General features: G+C 47.0%; 1 protein-coding gene across 2 annotated transcripts in view; it reads left to right on the forward strand.

Annotated features, from left to right (window-relative positions):
• The window catches only part of DPYSL2 (dihydropyrimidinase like 2), a 103544-nt gene extending 95990 nt beyond the window's left edge, over window positions 1–7554 (forward strand). For both annotated transcript variants that reach the window (XM_053578594.1, XM_053578595.1), the window contains exons 12-14: window positions 2329–2508; window positions 3312–3477; window positions 5043–7554. In XM_053578594.1, the coding sequence (XP_053434569.1) occupies window positions 2329–2508; window positions 3312–3477; window positions 5043–5134 (438 nt within the window). In that variant the 3' untranslated portion in view covers window positions 5135–7554. The remainder of the gene's footprint in view (window positions 1–2328; window positions 2509–3311; window positions 3478–5042) is intronic.
• The last annotated feature ends 4014 nt before the right edge of the window (window positions 7555–11568 follow it).

Here is an 11568-nt window from a genome sequence, read left to right on the forward strand (position 1 = left end):
TTCAAAGAGCCAGCACTAAGCAGGCCTGTGTGTGAGTCACCTGGGAAGATGCGAATAGGAGACTTTCCCCATGTAATGCGGTGTTTCCTGCTAATTGGCTGTAATTTGGAGCATCTAGCTAACTATTATTGACAGCCTTGCTGCTAAGCCTCTGTTGGATTTTGCAGGCATCCAGACAGATGAGTCATCTTAGGAGTCCGTGTAGATGTAGGTTAAAAATGTTTCTACATGGTGAGCACCAAGCTTCTCACCTCTTGGTCTGATGGAGGGCAGACTCGGAGTACCCTGAGCTGTGACCTGACCCTTGGACTTCTCAATTTTAAATCACTCAAAAGCCCCGCAGCTCTTCTGGGTGTGTGTTCACGGGCAGCTCGGCCGAGTTTGTGCACCGCGTGCGGTCTCGGACACGGAGGCCTTGCAACCTTGTTGTCAAAGTGCATTAGAATCCAGACAGTGACTGAATGACCATTTTCTAAATGCTCACTGTATGCCAAGTAGCGTGCTAGAAGCTTCTGTTTGTTTTATTTCGTTTGATCCTAGCATCAGTCCTGCCAAGTGGGCCCTACTTACCTTCTTAGAGATGAGAAAATGGAGGCTCAGAGGAGTGGAAGGGACTCGTCCAGGGACACCCAGCTGGTGAATTGTAGACCTGGGATGTGAACCCAGGGCAGAAGGCTCTATGGCCAAGGTCATGCCCATTGCTCTGCCCTGTAGGGCACAAGAGGAGGTTGTCAGAGCATAGCCATGGAGTAATGTAGAAGAGACGGGGCTCTAGCCAGGCCTTATAGGATACCTCACACCCTTCCAAAGGGTATTGCAGAAATGATGAGAGATGACACTTTTTCTAATGTCATCTTCACACAAGCCTCAGGAGGGTGGAAGATGAAGAAACCAAAACTCTGAGACCAGAGTAAAGTGATCCGCCCAGAGTCACCGAGCTTCTGGATTTTATCATACCTGAGACGCCTTCGGTTTTAAGATAGATCTGCCCTTAGATCATATACTGCTGTGAAAGAAACTACAGCCAAGATGGGGAGTCTCTGGGAGATTCCCATAAAAATGTGGTGGCCACCAAGAGCCAGTGGGAAGGGAATCTCCGTGCAGAAAGGAACAGCAGGAAACCTTGAGTGCCTCAGCTTTGGCTGTGGGTGCTGGGAGGGAAAAATGTAAGATTTGGGTGCTCCATCCCCGCTGTGTCGGGAATCCGTGCTAGAGCCCTCCCTCTTCCCTGCCCCCAGCGGCCCTCCGCTTTGCCCCTTTGGTAGTTCCCACATTACAGTGGAGCGGTGTGCTGACAGCTCTCACTGCTGTTTTCGCTTGAGGCTGGATGGTAGGCATGATGGCATTTCCATGCTGAGTAGGTGCTGACAAGCTGGCTGGCCGCTGGGTGCTGCCCCCCACTGCACTAAGCAGAGGTCTTCCTGACCCTCGGGGCACAGCTCTGCTCAGAGCCAGCTCTCTGAGTGCTGAGAATCTACTCTTGATTGTACCAGAAGCCCAAGCTGCTTTCCATGGCTGGAGCCGCCTGTGAATCCTCAAGCCCTGGGCTCAGCCTCCAGTCACTGGTGTTGGGAATGGAATAGGCAGGGAGAAGCGGGAGGTACTCGGGATCCGGGTGACCACGGCTGCAAGACTCTCACACGGAGGGGGTTTAATATCAGGATACGATGCCCACTCTTCTGTTGCCTTATTCCTCCAAGCTGAAACTTACATAGGGAACCTATCTATTTCCCAAGAGGGCATTTGGATCTGTTCCTGTTTCACCAGGGAATATTTGAAACCAAAAGGATAGCTGCATTGTTCTGGAAATTAACCAACCCTCAGACATTTTAAAAGAGGCATCCCTCTTCAGATACCCCAGTTTCTTGCATTTAGCAACTTTGGTTTAGCCACACTGCCAACACCTTGAAAAACCAGGCAAGTCAGAGGGAGAACCTACTGTGGATGGTCCATTTCAAGGGTAAATTTAGAACTTGGTCAGAGAAGGCTTTTGGAATTCAACCTGCATGGAGTTAGAATTGGTGGGAACATTATCCCTTCTAATGGGAGGGATCTTTTTATTTATATTTGCATAGCATTTATACACACTTTGCATGCAATTATTCTGTTCAATTATTTTTCTTCTGAAATTGGAAAGGTAGAAAATGTTATTCCATGTTAAGACCCAGAGATTCAGCGCCTGCTGGGGTGGCTGGCCAGGATAGGAACCCGTGTCTTCTGGGCCTCTCTTTTGTCTACAGGAGGTTGGGGCAGTGGGTGCGTCCAGGCTGTTGAGGTCCAGCCAGGTGACAGGGCCGCTTTTGAGTTTACTGTGCTCTCTTTCTCCAGTCTCTTGAGTACAACATCTTTGAAGGCATGGAGTGCCGTGGCTCTCCGCTGGTGGTCATCAGCCAGGGGAAGATTGTCCTGGAGGATGGCACCCTGCATGTCACTGAAGGCTCTGGGCGCTACATCCCCCGGAAACCCTTCCCTGATTTTGTTTACAAGCGTATCAAGGCAAGGAGCAGGGTGAGTGGTTTTGTTCCTATGAATTGTTTTCTAAATCATGGATTAAGTTCAATGCCACAAACATTTATTAAGCACTTTGAATCAGAATATCGAGATGAATACAGAGGATTACAGGGATAAGGGGAATCTAATCTTTTTATGCCTAGAACTTAAAATACTGGAGGAGGAGGAGTCAGGGGTGTCCACAGCCAGCCTGAGCAAAGTGTTATGATGAGGAACATTGGGTTAGGGTCCAGAGGATGGAACCATTGCTGCAGATTAGTGAGGGAAGTGCCATGGGGGATAGGGGATTTTGAGTTGGGTTTTGAAGATTAAGTAGGAGTTTGTCAAGTCAAAGAAGGGAGACGAGGAACTGGGTAGAGAGAATGTCACAAGCATGGAAAATATAAAAATTATTCAGGGTGTGGTGAACAGCCCACATCCCTGATATGGGGACTGTATGGCAGGGAAGGGATGGAGCTATAAGGAAATTAAAGGGAGATTAGAAAGTAAGTTTGGGACCAGATCTTAAACCTGATACCAGATTCTCCTCGTGGTGTGTTTAGGGGAGTCTTACAGGGTTTAAAGATAAAGTTCCTTTGAAGAAAAATGGTAAGAAATGTCAGTTTTTGTAGGATAACTAGTTACCAGTGACCCATCTTGTGGGGAGCTTTGGCCTGGAGCCCCACACCATCTGACCCCATTGTACCTGTCCATAATCTCACAGGCCTGTCCTGGCCCTGGGTTCTTCCTCTTTAGGAGGGCTTCTTGGGAGGTGTCCTCTATGACTGTGGCCTGAGTCTGGCAGCTCTTGTGTTTTGCAGCTGGCAGAGCTGAGAGGAGTTCCTCGTGGCCTGTACGACGGACCTGTGTGTGAGGTGTCTGTGACGCCCAAGACAGTCACTCCAGCCTCCTCAGCCAAGACGTCTCCTGCCAAGCAGCAGGCCCCACCTGTACGGAACCTGCACCAGTCTGGATTCAGCTTGTCTGGTGAGCTCGCGGCTTGGCGAGGGCCCAGTTCCACGGGGCCAGCTCACTGACGCTGGCCAGCCTGTGGCTACATTTAAAAAAGGGGTCAGAGGTGGAAGTGAGCAATATTCTCAATCTTCCCAAAGTGGGAAATACAGTGTACTGATATTGCAGAGATGTGTTTTCATAGGAAATGACCAGTTAGGTTTCAGAATATATATATTTTTAATTTCATAATATTAGGGGGTACATATTTTATTTACATACTTTTTGTACAGATTGAGTCAAAGTTAAACGTATGTCTTCTCCCAGATAGTGTGCCTTGGACCTGATAGGTGTGAATTGACCTGTCCCCTCCCCCCAGCCCAGAATCTTGATAGTAGTTTATATCACATATAACGCTATGAGGCCCCCACTATGTGTAATGCCTAATATATTAAGAGGACATTTTTTCAGTTTATGTCCATTGGGTGGACGCAGTGCTATTTCTGCACTTCTTTTCTCCCCTTCAGGGTATTGTAGTAGTTCAGCGTGTAGAGTCTGGAGTTTGAACAGCCCAACTTGGGAGCTCAGCACGAGCTGTGCCTCAGTCTCCTCGCCTGTGGAATGGATAATATTTCATAGTAGTAGCTCCCTCGTGGGGTTGTTTGTGAGGACTGAATGAGTTCATACTTGTGTGAAGTGCTTGGCACTTTCCATCTGAAAACTGTGAGCTATTTGCCTGGATAAAATGTGTAATGTCGGGCGGTGCCTGTGGCTAAGGAGTAGGGTGCCGGCCCCATATACCAGGGGTGGCAGGTTGGAGCCCAGCCCCAGCCAAAACTGCAAAAAATAAAATAAAATAAAAAAATAAAGCTCTCCTTGTCTCGTTGGGCAGGTCTGTAAAAATCTCATATAAAAAAAATGTGTAATGTCCGCTTGGTGACAGGAAAGGGCCCTCGTGGTAGAGTTTTCTTCCCACATACCATCTGGCCCAGGACTGGAATGTCCCACTTCCAGAGACAGATAGCTATCTGGATTCCTATGGTATGTTAAAGAAATAGTTAATCACACAATTTTTTGTTTTTAGGAAGTTAGACCATATGTGTCATACATGAATGACTAATTTTCAAAAATTAAAAAAATGATGAACTTTAGTTTTGCCCTAAGATGGGCTCGATCCTGTCTGTGCTATCTGGTCTCACCATTTGGATATAAGGTACCGTTGTTACCCCTTCTTGTGATTATCTGGGTAGAGTTAAGGAAATAGAACACCAGAGAGGAGGGGAGGGGCCTAAAGAAAAGCCACGTGGGAACCCTGAACACGTGGTGTCCGGGCTGGAGGGGTGTTTTCTATATAGTCTCTTAATATATTAAGTTTCTTTAGTATAGATTCAGTTGGCTTCCACGGGTATAGTCTGATTGTTTGGCTACCTTGGATCCATCTCCTTTCTGTAGTTTAAATTTCCTGTGAGGTTTAGAGAGAAGGGCAGAAATTGTGGCTGGCATGTTTTCTCCCAAGCTGTGTGATTATGACTTGAAGCCGGAACTCTTGTGACACTGGCATGCCAGTCCCTTACCCTCTGTCCTCCCCTCTCTCTCTGCAGGTGCTCAGATCGATGACAACATCCCCCGCCGCACCACCCAGCGCATCGTGGCTCCCCCTGGTGGCCGTGCCAACATCACCAGCCTGGGCTAGAGCTTCCTGCCTCACCCTGCACTTGGGGATGGGGGATGGGACATCTGAGGACATTCTGAGACTTCCTTCCTTTTTTTTTTTTTTTTTAAGAGCCTGTGATAGTTACTGTGGGGCAACCAGTTCACGGGGACCCCCTCTTTGGGCCCCGCACTCCGTCTCTCACCGAGAGTTACTGATTTTGCTCAGCCACTTCCCTACACATCTATGAATATCACACCCAAGTCTGTCCACCAAGCTCATACACGAAACTGCATCCAACACTCAGACATGCAAAACAAAGAAAATCACGAGGGTGTTCTTCATCTCGAGCCTCTGTAGTGCTCGTTAGTTTCTTCCTTCTCATGGGTGGGGAAGATAAAGTGAATTGCCCAGAGCTGCCTTTTTCTTTTCTTTTTAAATTTTTAAAAGAGTTTTCTTCGTGGGGCTGGGGAGGGGTTGGGGGTAGGGGAGAGTTTTTTTTAATACTAAATCGGAAAATCTAATTCATTATTAATACATGGGGTTTGAACTGGACATCCTAATGATGCAATTATGTAACTGTCAAGCTGATTCAGGATGGTTGGCAAGCTCACGTCCATCCTGAGAGGCTCCAAAATGTCCACATAATAGCCATTCCATAGTCTTCTGGGTCAACTGTTGATAAAGGGCAGGCTTGCTTTTTTGTCCTAGATTTTGTTGCAGATTAAATCTTTTGAGGTGAAATCTCTTCACCATTTTCTGCTCTTTCTCTCTTTTTCTTTAGCTCATGAATATTTTCAAGGGTCTGTCTCTCTCTGTGTCTTCTCCAGCCCTGGTCTCCAAGACAGTGTTTTTTCCCACCTTCCTCTGTTGTCTTTTCAGATTGCCAGGTCTGCCATTTTGCTGTGGCCATAGGACCCACCTGAGGCATTTGAGTGTTGCTGTTGCAACCATAGTCATGTGTTGTCCTAGCCTGTGTAAGACTGGTGCTACCCACCCCATCTCCAGATGTGTGTTAGAGGTGGACGGACTAAGTGCAGGAACGGGCACTAAGCCGTGTCACCCACGGTATCACCATAGGCCCGGCATGGAACCCAAAACAGTGCTGAGAAGTCAAAGAAGTCTGAGGCTGAGGAACAGGGGAGTTTCTCTTCTGTGTGGTGCTGGCTGGCTAAAGACACAGTCAAACCTGTACATCAAGCCCCATTAGCCCAAGTGAGCCAACCAAAGGCAGCCAAGAGCTCAGCAGTGCTAAGCTGGTGGGAATCTGACCGAAGCACCTGCTTATCTTTGGGGGATTCCAGAACACACTGGGGCTTCTCACCTTTGGGGAAAAAAAAATCTATTATTTTTTTCTCATTCAATTATTTCAAGAGATTAATGCAATATAGGGAGGCCCTATGCAGGCAGAAAACCACTGGGAAATTGGACTTAAAGTCCATTTTACTTGTTAAGAGGGAAAACAAATCTGGTTTGTGAATGACACATCACGTCAGAGCTGTTAGGAGGAGAAAACCTTAAAAATGAAACACGTGGCTCCCTAGAGACCACAGGTGGCCTCACGTCTCCATCTTGTCCTCGCCTTGTCTTGCTGACCAGCTGGCTCTTTGTGCCTGTCCCTGTCCTTTCTAACTTGTGTCACGTTTTATTCCAAATGTGTTTACAGTTTCTCTTAAGCAATGTTACGTTTGCAGACTTTTCTAAAACCAAATCTGCTTTTGTAAAGCACAACATCAACAAAGTAGGTCATGACATCATTTTCCCTCCTCTCTTCACACATTTTGCCTTTGGGGTTATGGTTGGGGGTTTGGGTTTTTGTTGTTCTTGTTTATTTGTTATTTTAAAGGTAAATTGCACTTTTTAAAAATTGGTTGACTTAATATATTTGCTTTTTTTTTTTCTCACCTGCACTTACAGGAAATTTGAACAAGTTGGAAACATAATTTTGTTTCAATTCTAAGGAACACTTGCAGCTCTTTAGTATTCACTTGAGTCTTCCCGCTTGTCCTGTTCAAGGTCATGGTCATTTTGGTCGTTTTGATTGTTTTCTTCAAAAACAATTTAAAACCTGAAGATTTCTGCAGGCTGTGTAAGCATGTTTACCTGTTGGCTTGCTTTGTGTGTCTGTTAAATGAATGTCATATGTAAAATGCTAAAATAAATCGACAGTGTCTCAGAACTGAATAACTGCAGTGACTTGATGCTCTAAAACAGTGTAGGATTTAAGAATAGATGGTTTTTAATCCTTGAAATTGTGATTGTGACCCAAGAGTGGAGGAACTTTCAGTTCTAAAGCTGATAAAGTGTGTAGCCAGAAGAGTACTTTTTTTTTTTTTTTTTGTAACCACTGTCTTAATGGCAAAATAATTATGGTAAAAAACAAGTCTCGTGTTTATTATTCCTTAAAAGCTCTGTGTTATATTACCATGGAACGCCTAATAAAGCAAAATGTGGTTGTTTCAGGGCTGTGTCTGTATTGAGGTGTTCTGGAGGTGGCTGCCTGGCTTGGGCCTCCAACAAAACTCCCTCTCTGGGGCGGCGCCTGTGGCTCAGTGAGTAGGGCGCCGGCCCCATATGCCGAGGGTGGCGGGTTCAAACCCAGCCCCGGCCAAATTGCAACAAAAAAATAGCCGGGCGTTGTGGCGGGCGCCTGTAGTCCCAGCTGCACGGGAGGCTGAGGCAAGAGAATCGCATAAGCCCAAGAGTTAGAGGTTGCTGTGAGCCGTGTGACGCCACGGCACTCTACCCGAGGGCGGTACAGTGAGACTCTGTCTCTACAAAAAAAAATTAAAAAAAACAAACAAACAAAAAAAAAAACTCCCTCTCTGGAAGGATTTGTGGAGCTGTCGGCTTCGGTTTGGCAACTGTACCAGTTCAGGAATTTTTAGCTCCATGAGCAGGTGGCTCTGTCTTGGCCATAGGATGGGGTCTAATTCCCAGCAAGGCTGCGGCCTGCAGGTGCGTGGCAAGCTGAGTGTCAGAATCCATGGGACCCATCCTGGAGAGCCACCCAGCCTCTGGAGCAACCTGCAAACCTAAGTTTGAAACTGGGAGTGAGGTGGGAGTGTGTAGGTTCATGTGGGTGACTCCTCTGGACTCTCGGCTTCCTTCCAGAGTGTTAACCCTGGGAAATCCTCAGGTACCGGGGCATGAAAGATGAGGCTGAGGTGAGTTGATTAGGATCCATACCTCAGTGGAGGGGCTTCAGAGAAATGGGACACAAAGGCTTGGGGTTCCATGCTCAACCCACTGCCGAGAATGCTCCAGGGAAGGGGCCGCTCCCGCCCCAGTGAGGCCTAATGCGTGGTTCCCAGCTCCCCTATAGGTGGCGCTGACATTACTGGTTCTGAAAACTGAACAAGGAGCTTGAGCGCTGTGGATGCCCCAGGTCCAGCTTACAGTTCGTGAAGTCTTTGTTTGTTTTTTCTCTTTTTCCATCCTTCCTCTTTCCCTTCCTTCTCTTCTGTACCTAACAGGGTATGAAGTGATTGCAAAACTACATACATAACATCCAGGTTTTATAAACAAAGAGTGTGGGGGGTGAAGGGAAAATCAGAGTAGGAAAAAATGAGATCAGGCCCGAGGGGGTTAGTGCAGAATGCCTGCTGGAAGGCTGAAAGCTTGCAGGGGAGGGCTGAGTGTTTCAGTAATAAATACATTAAAGAGAAATAGGGCCAGTTTCAACATTTATGTTGACAGAAGATAAAAATAATTAGTCCTTCAGAAGAAATACATCAAATCCTGCTTCTTGGCCCTAAGGGCAAGTCCTGGATCTTCGGGTAACCACCATAGTGCTGAGAGTCTGGGGCTGGCACTTAACCTTGCCTGCCAAGGGCAGAGCTCTGTCACCCAGTGAAATGGCATCTGTCCAGGAGAGGGGGACACAAAGTCTCCCGTAACATTTATGGGACTTTGGACGAGAGGTAAAGTGGGGACCCCAGGGCCACAGCCTTATCCTCCTCTTTTTTCCACCCTGGCTTCACCCCACACTGAGACGGCCTCCTGCCCACCCACGCCTGTGGACACAGCAGCCCCTGTGTCCAGGTTCTGCCTGTTAGGGTGGGAAGCTCAGTAGGTTCTCAACTCCTCGCAGGTTGAGAAAAGATTTTCTCTAGGCCAAGATTAGGATATGGAAGTATAAACTGAACTTGGTCTTCTTAGAAGGAAAGAGAGTAGGAGAGAAAGGAGAGCGAGGAGAAGGGGTGTCATCCCCAGGCAGGAAAGGAGGAACACAGCGGGAGCCCACGGGACTTTTCTTACTGTTCCTGTCAAGGGGTTCTGTTATTTTTTTGTACTTTCTTTGCCTGGGATTGCTGTGAGTAACATCGGATGCTTACAAAGAGGAGGAAAGTGTTACCTCCTCCCTCCAAGAATCATTGGAAAGATCATCCTGGTTAGAGGGGGGATCTGAGACTACTTTGGCCCTTAGTAATGAACTTTTTAGTGACTCTTGCTAAATCAACACTCCTCTTTGTATTAAAAACTCTATAAACTCGGAGTCATCATTGGCCTCCTCATGGACAGAAGGCAAGTTCCACATCCAGCCACAGTTGGCTGGGTGCTTGTTAGGAAGCCAGGGGCGCTGCGTTCTGTTCCCAGCAGGATTCCGGGGCGCAGGAACTTGCTTGCACGCAGCCCGCCCACTGCTGCCACCTAACGGACAGACTGCACCCTCCCAAAGCTACGTTTTCCACAGGTTATGTTCCAAACTGCTGGGCAAATATTTCGTCAACCATCAGTAGGTCTTCCTCCTGTCATCCAGGAAGAAAAAGGCATGAGCATTCAGAACCCCTTTTGAAAGTGGAGTTAAGCAATTAAAGGCAATTTGGGAAAGGATTATTTTTCTTTTTTTTTTTTTGTGGTTTTTGGCCGGGGCTGGGTTTGAACCCAGCACCTCCGGCATATGGGACCGGCACCCTACTCCTTGAGCTACAGGCGCCACCCAGGAAAGGATTATTTTTCTAAGTAAGGACCTGAAGGACAGGGTCCCCATTGAGGAATGTCTGGGAACTGCAGGGCAGGGCCAGGTGGGTGGAAAAGACGGAGGCCTGGGAATGAGGTAGAGGAAGGGTGGTAAAAATTCCAATGGCATCAGCCTTTGCAAGCACCACATTTTAGTAAGCAGCCCCAGATCAGATTTACATAAGAGTCGCTAAAAGCTGACAGTGACTCAGGTCAGCAGGGAATGAACATCAGGATAAGAATCACCTGGGGCCTCATATACTTTACATAAAAAGCTTAAGTTCAAGGGTTGGGTTGACCTTGAAGATGAACTGGGCCTGAGATCATATGGACCGGGCTGGGGGTCACCGCAGAAGCAGCGTCCCCATTTTTTTTTTCTTTATTCCATTTTGCAAAGACGTGTTAATTCCTTGGGAAGTCTTTCTAATTTCCCCCATTAGCTACATTCTCCTGCTTATGTAACACTGTGGTTGATAACTGTCAACAACACTGATCACAATTATCTGTTCCCAAGTCTGCCTTCTTCTCTGGGCTGAGACCAAATCGGATCCATTCTGTACTATAGTAGTGTAGGAGTTGCTCCCAGGCACCCAAGATCTGTGGAATCCAGCTCTCCACAAATGGTCAGCTAAAGAGTGGAGGTGTGATTATATACACCACACTGTCCTTCTGTCTGCCAAGCAAACCCACAGAGAAGGGCATTTATGAATGAAAAAACCCCCAAGGGCGATCGTGCAGGGACGGAGGGAAGACTGCAAGATTTGAGAGCTACTGAAGAGGTGGAATTAATAGACTTGGACATAGCTGATACAGAGTGAGTCAAGGATAACTAGGAATTGGAGAGGATCACTAGATTCTTGGAGCAACTAAATGGCTGGTGGTTTCCATTTTATGAAACACTAAAGTTGAAACAGATGTGTGAGGGAAGGCAGTTTGTGAGTTACTTATTTTACGTGTGTTTGAGGTGGTGTAAAATACACAAGTGAGGCTGGAGAAACAGTTGGATACATGGGTTTGACGTTGGGAGAGAGGCCATTATCTCATCGTGACCACTTGGGAGTTGTTAGCACGTAGATGGAAGGTGAACCGTAGAAGCAGAGATTGCCTAGGAAGACGATGTAGAGGGTCGTGGAACAGATGGGCTGATGTGACAGAGCTGTCATGTGAGGGATTCTAAGCACCAAGTCCACTAGAGAGAAAGGGCTGGCAGAGAACACTGATTAATCATCAGAGAGATGGGAAGAAAGTAAGACCAGAGAGATGAAAATCCATACGAGAAGGGAGGGGTCAATGGCACCAATCACCCCTACAAGGTTGGTCAAGATAAAGCTGGAAAGCATCACTTAGGTTGAGTAACAGGGAGGTCATTTTAGGGTCTATTCTGAATTCGAGTAGTAAGTGGGAAGTGATAAAATGGAGCCAGTGGATTTAGACACTTTATGCAAGAAAACTGGCTCTGAAGAGGAGAAGAAAAATAGAGTGGGATCAGAATGGAAATTCAGAGTCAGGGGAGG

This window comes from Nycticebus coucang, chromosome 24 (genome assembly GCF_027406575.1).
Source record: "Nycticebus coucang isolate mNycCou1 chromosome 24, mNycCou1.pri, whole genome shotgun sequence".
NCBI classification, from domain to species: domain Eukaryota; kingdom Metazoa; phylum Chordata; class Mammalia; order Primates; family Lorisidae; genus Nycticebus; species Nycticebus coucang.